The sequence below is a fragment of the Parasteatoda tepidariorum genome, chromosome 7 (assembly GCF_043381705.1).
Source record: "Parasteatoda tepidariorum isolate YZ-2023 chromosome 7, CAS_Ptep_4.0, whole genome shotgun sequence".
Taxonomy (NCBI): domain Eukaryota; kingdom Metazoa; phylum Arthropoda; class Arachnida; order Araneae; family Theridiidae; genus Parasteatoda; species Parasteatoda tepidariorum.
In genome coordinates this window covers 20153566-20165631 of record NC_092210.1, presented here as the reverse complement: position 1 = coordinate 20165631, position 12066 = coordinate 20153566, and the positions used below count along the sequence as shown (strand labels likewise).

General features: G+C 31.3%; 1 protein-coding gene across 1 annotated transcript; it reads right to left on the bottom strand.

Moving 5' to 3' along the window:
• Positions 1-270: 270 nt before the first annotated feature.
• LOC107442024 (uncharacterized) lies at positions 271-11183 on the bottom strand. The gene is made up of 3 exons (XM_016055465.3): positions 10828-11183; positions 1368-3681; positions 271-702 (listed from the first exon to the last, which is right to left on the bottom strand). Exons 1-2 carry the CDS (start codon positions 10840-10842, stop codon positions 1393-1395), a joined length of 2304 nt encoding a protein of 767 aa, XP_015910951.2. The 5' UTR covers positions 10843-11183; the 3' UTR covers positions 271-702; positions 1368-1392.
• Positions 11184-12066: the final 883 nt, after the last annotated feature.

Below are 12066 nucleotides of genomic sequence, written 5' to 3'. Positions count from 1 at the left end.
TGAATATTTTTATTTAACTGTTGGAAATCAGGAATAGAAAGAAAAATAAAACATTAAAATCGAACATAAAGTTCATCTAATTTTTCTTTTACAACCCTTATCATGCAATATTATATTAACATATAATATAATATTTAATATTATTTTGCAAAATAATCTATTATTTATCAATCATAACGCAAAAGCTATATAAGTAATTCTATCTGAAAATTTCCGAAAGAACCGAGATAAATATTTATAAAAATACTTTGAAATGAAAACACACATGAATATTAAATGAAAAAAATTTATCACATATCAACATAATTACATTTGTCCCGTTAACAGAGATTGTGCTTCAAGTGTCTGCATACTGGACGAGTATCAACAATTGTATCAACTCGGAATTGCACAAAATTAGACATCGCACGTGGTCTGGAGCTTCAGTAATAATAAAGAAAGTTTATGAATGATTGTGCTTAGCACTTAGCACTCTTATGGATGTTTGAGTGCTTGATATGTTGTTTCTTGATTTGGATCAATTACAGTCCTATCATACATGTTTGGTCTTGATGATTAAATAATTACATAATACTAGAATCAAGATCCAGGATTTGATGTTGAGTAGTTGTCTTCTGAGTCACTTCTGCTCTTTCAATGAATACGAGTCAAAATTTTGCTGTACATAGGGGACGTCTGTACACTTGGCAGTCATAAATTATCCTAAAAATATTTTTAAATAAGTAAATAAAAAATATGCTAAATTCCAAGGAATTAGATTACTAAATATAAGAGTTGAAACTTTAAGATTAACAGAAAAAGGAAACAGATTAACAGAAAAAATGAAATTTTTGTTTTAACAAAACCTTTTTTGCTGACAATAAAATAGTGTATATTGTTTGTAGTTTTATATTAAAAGAAAAATATTATATCGAAATGTTCAAAAAAAGTTTTTAAAAGTAACAATAACAGATAAAGGTATCAAATATTTTTGGAAAGAAACTTTTTTCAAAAATAAAATGAAGACATCTATTGTTGTTCTTTAAATTTCAATAAAACGTCGAATAAATAATTGACACGCTTATTGATTAGGACTTCCAACGCATGCAATTATGATGATCAAATCTATATAAATTTAGAAATTCTAATAATAAAAGAGTAATAGTTTATAGGCTATTCCGTTATCATTATACCATATTATCCATAAATAACAATAGCAAGATGGACAAGGAGAAAATATAATTTAATGTTTTAAGTTTTGTAACTTTTAATTTTGAAACTTTTGTGTTTAACAGCGTAGAAGCTTATTAAATGTAAATTCCAAATACATAACATATATTCTTTTCAGAAATACACGAAAATTATTTATTACGCAGTGCAGAACTTACGTTTTTGGCTTGATACTTTCAGTTTTCAGTATCCAGATGATCCTCCTCCTTTACCACCTCCGTAGCCACCGCCACCACCACTTTTTCCACCAGAGGATTTTCCACCTCCATATCCACCTCCACCTCCAGAGGAGCCACCATATCCACCTCCAGAAGAACCACCATAACCTCCGCCTCCTCCTCCTGAGGATCCTCCATATCCACCAGTTCCACCAGAAGAGCCACCATAGCCTCCGCTTCCTCCGGAAGAACCTCCGTATCCTCCTCCAGAAGATCCTCCAGAAGATCCACCATATCCTCCTCCGCCTCCAGATTTACCGCCAGCTCCACCAAGAGCCACGGTGTTTAATTTAATTCCTACAAGTGTGATACCTTGAAGTCCTCCAGAACTTCCACCTCCATACCCTCCTCCAGATTTTCCACCGGAGCTACCTCCGTAACCACCACCTCCACCTGAGCTGCCTCCGTAGCCACCGCCTCCTCCAGAGCTACCTCCATACCCACCTCCTCCTCCAGAGCTACCTCCATATCCTCCACCGCCTCCAGAACTGCCACCGTAACCAGCGCTTCCACCGGAGCTACCGCCATAACCGCCTGCTCCACCGGAGCTTCCTCCATAACCACCAGCAGATTTTCCACCTGAACTACCTCCGTATCCGCCACCTCCACCAGAGCTGCCTCCGTATCCGCCACCTCCACCAGAGCTGCCTCCGTATCCACCACCTCCCCCAGAGCTTCCTCCATATCCACCACCACCACCCGAGCTACCGCCATATCCACCACCAGAGCTACCTCCATAACCACCACCTCCTACGGCTTTTCCCCCACCAGAGCTACCTCCGTATCCACCACCTCCAGAGCTTCCACCATATCCTCCACCTCCTCCGGAGCTTCCACCATATCCTCCACCACCTCCAGAGCTTCCACCATATCCTCCACCGCCGGAGCTACCACCGTATCCTCCGCCACCAGAGCTACCTCCATATCCTCCGCCACCAGCAGATTTTCCACCACCACCTGAACTTCCACCATATCCTCCACCAGATTTAGCACCAGATCCACCTCCATAACCACCACCTTGGCCTCCGCCGTATCCACCGGAACCACCACTACCTCCTTTACCTTTACCCCCGCCTTGGCCTCCTCCATATCCACCACCTTGGCCTCCTCCGTATCCGCCGCCTTGGCCTCCTCCATATCCACCACCTTGTCCTCCTCCGTATCCACCACCTTGTCCTCCTCCATGTCCGCCACCTTGACCTCCTCCGTATCCACCACCTTGTCCTCCACCTTGAGCTCCGCCATAACCACCTCCTTGACTTCCACCATATCCTCCTTGCCCACCGCCATATCCACCTCCTGATCCTCCTTTAGCACTCTTTCCGGAACCACCATATCCGCCTCCTCCTCCGCTGCTGCCTCCAAAGCCACCGCCGCCTCCACTACTTCCTCCATATCCTCCGCCACCTCCGCTACTGCCACCATAACCTCCACCACCTCCGCTGCTGCCACCATATCCTCCACCACCTCCACTGCTGCCACCATATCCACCGCCTCCACTGCTTCCACCGTGTCCGCCGCCTCCTCCACTGCTTCCACCATATCCACCTGCTCCTCCACTGCTTCCGCCGTATCCTCCACTTCCACCACTGCTGCCACCATATCCGCCGCCTCCTCCACTGCTGCCGCCATATCCACCACCTCCACCGGATTTACCACCAGCTCCTCCTCCATAACCTCCGCTTCCACCAGCACTACCGCCATAACCACCAGAGGATCCACCCTTATCTGCAACAGCAAATGTTACTGGAACAGCTAGCAAAACAGCGTGTTTTGCTGCACCACCATCTGAGGCTCCACCGCCATACCCTCCGGCTGATGCACCACCACCATAACCACCGGCTGATGCACCTCCGCCGTAACCACCACTTGAAGCACCACCACTTGAAGCACCTCCTCCGTAACCACCACTTGCTCCGCCTGTTGATCCGCCGCCATAACCACCGGCTGATGCTCCTCCTCCATATCCACCACTGGAGGCACCACCGCCGTAACCACCGCTTGATGCTCCACCTCCGTATCCTCCATCAGCAGCTCCTCCGCCATATCCACCGGAACTGCCACCAGCATCACCGCCATATCCGCCAGCAGCAGCTACAGCACCTCCTCCATAATTGGTTGCTTCAGCAACCAAATCAGAGATGATTTTTAATTCTTCAGCTTCTTCTTTGGTAATAACAGTTGCAGCTTTTTCTTTTTTCTTGGCTGCAATGTCCCCTATCAGTAGCGCAATTGTTAGACATAAGGCTAAAATCTGGAAGAAAATTGAAATTTCGTATCAAAGTACTGGATAAAAATAATAACAGTTGACATACACTATAGGCTTTGTTTTATGTTTTAAAATAAATAAATTTGAATACATTTGTAAACAAGATAAATGAGTAAATCTCAGAATATATTCTTGAGACGGTCATCGCTTTTCATACGCATAAAAAACTTTAAGTAACATTCAAAGCAAAATTTTCTACGTCTGCTCTTGATAACAAATAAAATACAGGCAAGCACATGAAAGCAAATAATATAATTGTCAATCACTAAAACAGCTAAAAATAATTAAATATTCATGCATCTTTGAAATTCAAATAATTACAAAAATTTCTTAACGTTTAGAGTTATGCCAACGGTTTTATCATTTCAATATTTAACTGAATTTTTAGAAATATTATTGCCATCTTTTTCATGTTTTTTACCAATTTACAGCTGATCATTAATTATGCTAAGATGAAGAAAATCTCTATATTCTTATGTTTTCTTAAATAATGTTAAATTGTTTAAAAAAAAATTCAAAGAGACTCGATCAGAAATATTACAATGTTTCCACATTTTTCCCAATTTAAAAATAATCCAAAAAGTATTTTAATCTTTTGCTTACGGCGCTCAGATTCTGGTCCACTTATCGTTCTAGCCGTAAGCAAAGGTTTAAAATAAGAGAAAACACGATTTGCGAAAACAGTTTCATGATCTTTATATTTTCTTATCTTTCTTATTTTCTTAAATATATTGATCTATATATTTTCTTATAGAAAAATGTGAATGCAGTTTCATTGACCTTAACATTAAAAAACGATAAGTTAAAGATATTATAAAATATTGGAGAAACGTAAATTTATTCAAATAATGTTATTCGTACAAATTTATATTCTAATTTTTACACTTTTGTAAATATTTAACATCAAAGAAACGTTATCTTTACGCTTATCTTTTTAATGCATCCGCAAAACGATTATATCATTTGCTTAAATTTATTCTTATTTTTTAGGATAAGATATTTTAGAGTTTGCGACCTTTGTCATAAAAACTCGATTTTATGAACATTTAAATTAACTTTGAAGAAATATTTTTAAAAATGACCACATTTTTTTGGCCAGCTAAATAGGCTAACATTCAACATTGTTTAAACAAATTATGCCAACTTATACGCTCGGTATACTGTCAAAAAATTCAGTTCAACTTTGCGCCATTATATCTTTAAATTTTTTTCTGAAATCTTTATAAGGTGTTTAAATCAGCCTATTAATTAAAGTTTGATTGAACTTTCAAGTTGAACCAGGATGCGTAATCAAGTTTAAGAAGGGTTGGACAAAGGTTGAGTCAAATGTAATGCTATTATTGCTTTTTTGTTCCACGATATCTATCGGAGTTGAGTTCTTGTTTTCTATACTTTGGAACAAAATTGTTTTTTTTTTACTTATATATTAATTAAATTTTTATTTATTTATTTAAGTTCATGGTGTGGGATTGAGTTCATAAGTTATAGTAATTGTAACGATTTTCAATGAAGTGTGTTAAAAAAATTTTAAAAAAATAATTAACTTAAATTTCTTTTCAGCCTTACCACGTAGCATTATAACATTTCTTAATCATTTATTTTTTAGTATAATACTTTGACAAACTAGGTAGAAAAAGACTCTATGTAAACTTTCTGTAAATCGAGTTACCCTAGGTTTAGAAATTAAATGGTTGTTTACCAATAACGAATAACTTTAAGAAGATTCTCTGTGACGTCATCATAACGATTTTATCAAAGTTTATTTTCCCCTTTCCTGCAACAGAGCCCTCTATCAACATCAGAAACAAACTTTCAGTTAATGCTGCGAATTTGAAAAGCATGCTACAATTTATGACTTAGTATCTTTGTTAAATTTTTGTCTGCATCTGTTTATTTCATATTTATTTTCCTTTAATTTATTTTGCAATGAATATTATTATATTAATTCAATTATTATTTTATTTATTAATTTATTTCAGTTTAGGATAAATTCTACTATAAACAAAGAAAAGAAAACTCCATACGCTTAAATTTATTGAAAATCCTTTATGTAGTAATTAAAAGAAATAACATTTGTCCATATTTATACTTCTGTTATTTAAAAAGGAGTATCAGTACATACCAAACATAAGATATACTATATTCAATATAGAAATAAATTTATGAAGGCAAAAAATGGAGATAAATTCTAATATTTAATATAAATCGTAATTAACTTTAGTTGATAAAAATTGTTATGTTTTGTCTTTTTTAACTCTCCATGTGCTGAAAAAAAACACTCAATTATTTCATGGAATTGAAATTCAAACACTTAACCTGAAAGTATTAAAAATGTTAATGTAATTTTGTAATTTTTTTAATTTTAATTAAAAAAAAATACATGTGCACTAATATTCTCTGACATATATGAATAAACAAAGAAAAAAAATCGCCTTTTAAAGTTTATTGACTAAGAACTTATTGCAGCAGAATTTTTCATTGTTATTGAAAGAAGATTTTACATTTTATAGCTATTTTTTCAGTCATAGAGTAATATGGAGTTGAGTATTTTTTCATCAAAATCATACAAATCTTTAATCAAAGAGTAGCGAAATCTCAATCACAATATAATACATTAATAATCAAAAATTAATATTTTAATATAAAAATATATCTATCCACGATGTTGTATGACAGATAAGAATAAATAAATAAAAACTTCTTCCATAAAGTTTTTTAACAATGAACTTATTGCAACATATTTTATCACTGTAATTAAAATGAGATTCCACTTTCCATAAGTAAATTTTAGCATCGAAAGGATTACTTCAAATGCTTGGTTAAGTTGGAAATTCGCGAAATCTCTCTGAAATAAATTAATTAATATTTTTACTATAAATTGTATACTTATAAATCCACTGATATTCTCTAACCTATGAACAAACAATAAAAAAATTCTATAAATTTCATGTGCCAGGACCATACCTTTCAACATATAGCAACATATTTTATCACTGTTAACAAAATGAGATTCCACTTTCCATAACTAATTTTTAGCATCTCATATGATTGCTATGTTTTTTTTAAATCTTAAAATAGGCGAAATCTCAATCAAAATATGATAAATAAACTTATCAGCAAATATAATTTTAATATGAATTATCTACATCCGCGGATATCTATTGAACGGTTATGCATAAACAACAAAAAAATAGTCTATAAATTTTATGGACTATGAACTTATTGCAACATATTTCCTCATTGTTATCAAAAGAAGATTCCACTTTCGATATATTTATTTGTTTATCCTTTTTTTTTTTCGTTGATTCGTTTATTTCTGCAAGCTTCCGCGTCCCGCTGACCCATAGTCAAACCAATCCAAGCGTAACAATTTTATTCTTTGTTGACTGTTATACTTTTCCTCCATCCCCTCTTTAGAAATAAAACGATTAATGGATTAATTTTCTTTCTTTAACCTTTTGTTTCTATGAAAGCGGGTATTAGATATTCAAATCATTATTTCATTCTCTCGTTAGGATTAGAGTTCGCTCAAAAGATTTTCACATCTTTGTTTGCAAACAATGAAATGAGAATAAGAAGAATTAAATATAGAAAAAAAATTAGTCCGTATTATATCAGTTGAGAAAGTGAATAGCAATTAGACCTATTTTAGGTGATGTAATTTCAGCTCGTTGTCTGAAAGGAAACTTATTGTCTGATAGAGGTGCGGAGCGATATCTGTATTTGAATATCGTGATATATCGTTCAAAAAATTGAAATGTTACTTTACATCAGTGATAACTGTTCCAATTTAATTCATCTACATTATTTTTACAATGGTCTTTTTGTTAACCAAATTAAATTTATAAACATACATATAAATATAAAGATCGTCCTCGATAACTACCATTTTGGATAATAATGGCGATATTATCGTATTCAGTATTTTATATTGTCAGTACTAAACGCGATAGCATTGTTTCTAAAATTCAGCGTAATCAATAATAATCGTGATATTAAAGTTAATGATTATCGTATATTCTATATTTACCATAAAATATTCATGATATATTAAAGAGCTCTTTAAAATATCTTTATAACATCGTAAATTCTATATTTACCATAAAATATTCATGATATATTAAGAAGAGCTCTTTAAAATATCTTTATAACATTATTAAACTGATACTGATTTTTACCATGAATAATATCGATAAAACATTTTAATATCGATAATGTAGCTGGTAATGTATCGACATTTGTTACATCGCTTACCAGCTTTTGCTGGTAATACTTTTCAAAGTAACAGCTAGTGTTTACTTACTTACATTCGACGGTTAAAATAACATTTAAAACATTTGTTTTTCATTTAAATCTTTTTATATCTAAGCATATTTTATTAAGTTGTAAATATTTTATATTAAGTAATATCTTATTAATCAGCAATATTTTAGCAGTAAGGAGTAATTATTAAGAAATAAATGTGATACCATAATGAAAAAAAAAATCATACTTTAAATGTGCAGTTGAGAAAGTGTGTGATATTCAAATTTACCTGTTTATTGAGTTTATATTTAAAACTTTTTGTTTAAAATTGAATCAAAATATCCTATATTATCAGTAATTCACTTATAGATATTTTTTTCAAAATATTAGGCTACTCAAATTATAGCATTTTTATATAAAATTTGAATAATTACATATGTTAGTATATATTCTTTGGTTATAAATAGTTTTGCTTTGAGAAATCTGTTTGATTTCGCAGACAGGAATTGTGAATATAAGTTTTTTTTTAAATTTTGCTTTGTGTTTTTATAACGAGATATCTATCAAAATGACGCTAAAGTTCTAGAAACGAAAAGTTCAAGGCAAATGCCCCGTTTGTCCCTCCCTTACGAAGGATGTGTGATGTAAATTATTGTCAATGATATTCAAAAATGTTTATTTATGAGAGCACAGAAGAGAAACACTTTTTTCTACTTAATAGCATTTTATAATTAATTAATATTTTTTAAATCTGTTAACCTTGCAAATGAAATAGTTATAAGAAATAAAGAAATAAAAGAATATAAAGGCAAAATAATTTTAGAAAAAAGTAGAGCCAGATCAATTTTGTGCATTTCAATTATTATTTTCTTTTTTTCAATTTTATAATTTAAGTGAAGTATACTTCAAAATAACATTTAGACTCATAAAAAAGGCATACCTTTTCATCAGTTTTATTTTAAAATTGCTTTTAATATTAAACTTTTAAAAATTGCGAATACTTTCAACTAAATCAGCATTTAAAATATTATTGTGGTTTAATTTTAAGAAATAAATTCATGATATTGAATTATTTAATTATAAATAAGTACAGTTTAATATCAACTTTGTATCTTATATCTTATTATATAATCTTAATTTACTTATTATAATTTTATTATTTAACGCACGATGTATGAAATTTCAAATTAAGAGTTATAGATTTTAAAAAAGGATTTTTTTAAATTTTTCTCTTTACTTTTTCAAATTAATTCTTACTAATGTAAATTGTAATATTCTATTTGCACCCTAAAATTATACATATCACAATAAGCAAATTTATAAAATCCTTTCAAATAAATTTATAAAATTTGTTTCAGTTTTTTTTATAAAATTTTAAAATTCATTTAAAAACAAAAAGTTGTTTAAAATGTATAACATTTTATAATATAACTTCTATTGGAAGAAAAACGTGAATAAATATTGATACAAAGTATTATGAAACTAAACAATTTCTGCAGAAAACTCATTTCAAAGTATTTATGGTTAAAAAGTATTATTAACTCAAAATTTACTAACGTAGAAGTTTTAAAGATTTTAATTAAATATTTTTTAAATAAGAATATTATATTATAAAAATATTATATTTATCTAATAAAAATTTAATATTTAAAAATATTTCTGAAAATTATGCTAGCGAAAAACTTGTTACGTGTGTTAAATTAAAAAAGAAAATTTCATACATCAACATAATTACAACAATAAGATAGCTAAAATAAGAAAATTTGCTTCTCAGGAATAACTTCTTTTATTCCACTAAGAGATTTGAAGTAAATTGCATTGAAATTTAAAAGTTGATACAGATACAAAATAAACTATTGAAATAATGTTAAAAACTATGTATAAGAACATTATTAATAAAATATATAAATAAATAAAATGAATAATAAAATAAATAAAAAAAAATAATTTCCAAAAAACTCAAGGATCATGGAGGAAATCGAACAATTGTATTTCGCCGTAAGTACAAGAATGGATATTAATTTAACAAAATATACTAAAGTTTTACATTTATTTTTCTGCATTTTGCTAATTGTTTTATCGAAATGAATTTTCTTTTAAAATTATGTGCCATAACATGCTATTTGTTATCGGAATTCTAAATTCGCACTAAATTTGAAAAACTAGACTTAGTTTATATTTTAAAACTTTTTAAACTATGAAAGAATAAAGTTTGATAATTAATAATAATATTAGAAAGACCCTGATCAAATTTACACTCAATTTATGTTAGTGCCATCAAAATATTTTTACAAAATTTTATTCTATAGCTTACTATTAAAAATAGTTCGTTAAATTATGATGCGTTTAGTTTAGAAAAATGTCTTTCCAATGAAGGAAATAAAACTTACTTTACATTCGATAATTTAGATTAATATCAATTTTACTTTAAAAAAGAAATACGATCTCCATAAACATTTAACTCTCTTTAATAAAAATCTTCTTTTTAAAAATTTAATCCAAATTTGCTCTATAATCAAAATGTCTCATGAAGATTTTTAAGAAATATTAGTCATTTTTAATAATTTGCATATTCATCAGCTGCATTTTCTGACTTTTAGTATCGAATTACCTAGCAAGCATATTTCAGCCTAAATTAAGGTAATTCTTAGTATAAATTTTTTTGATATCGTTCGAAAACTATCGGTTCAAGTTTTCCAACATCCCTAACAATGTTAATTTTAATTTCAATATGCATGCCCGTGCGTTGCATTACGATAATCCTAATTTTGTAACAATGTTTTAAAATAGTCCATTAAATCCAAGGTTTGTTCGATATCCTCCAAGATGATGCACAATAGGAAGGTATAATCCTAAAGAAGTATAATCACTGAACATATCACCTACCTTCCGGGAGGCCATGTTGTGGCTATCCGCAGAAGAGAATCAGAAGAAAGTGTTTGATGACCACAACAGAGATGGACTGCCTTTATATATGACCAGGCCGAGTTGGAAGGAAAGAAAAAAAAGCCCAAGATGACGAAACATACATCTCTTCTCTTAATATTTTTTATTTTATTTCATTACACACATTTTTTTTTATTTTTTTAAGTAGCACCCTTTAGACCGCCTCCGTCAAAATTTTCGGATCGTCCCATCATCCAATGGTAAGTCCCCAATACAGGTTCCGATCCAGGTTCAAATCTAGGTTAGCAGGACCCATACTGAAGCACGCACAGTTTCGTTTTTGTTTGATGGTATTTTAGTTTCCGTTGTTATTATTTTATTTATTTTTTCTTATCCTTTTTCCTCCTCCCCCCCTACAGAAGTTAATCTTTCACCTGTCCTCTTACGTCACAAAAACCTGCTGACCCTCCCCCCTTCCTGCTTTCCCTTTTAAAACAATTCCAGTTTCCTGATGGGCAACCTGTTTTAGCGTTCGTTCTCGGATCTTCTTATCAAAAAGTTCTTTTATTCTTTTTTTTCTTCGAACGAAGCAATCTGCCCCCTTTAACCTCTCTAAAGGTCTTGCGAATGTCAGGTGGTTGTAAATTAAGGACGGCTGTTAATGTGTTGGTCAATTTTTATTTTATTTCCTGGTTTTATTTTCTATATTAAAAGGGTTTTTCACTAGGGATAAGATTTGAAACGATAACGATTCAGATAATCCGTATTTTTACTTGTCATTTGTCTTTTCTTGCGTCAGGGTTAGTTTGAATATGAATACTAATAAGGGAACAAACAGTGCTTCTTTGTGAGCGTTTTAGGTTAATACCACTTAAATTTAAGAAAACTTTTATGATGATAGTAGCTTATTTTAAATTATATTTCTTAAAGAAGTACACTTTAAATCTCATTGTGTTCAATTTATAATCTCTGAAAAAAAAATTATTTTCAACGATGGGTTTGTATGCTTAAATGATAAGTAAGAGAAAAGAATATATATAAGAATATAATAAAGCTGTTGCCTCTAAAATGTTTAAAGTAAAAATAAAAAAAAGATAATATTGCCTTTGTATTTTCTATGAAAAATGAGCCTGAAACAACTTTTAGATTTAATAAAATCACGTAAACTATTTTTCTTTAGATGCTTCTAAAGTTCTTAAAATTGCTTAATTTATTCAAATATAAAAATTTAGCAGTAAA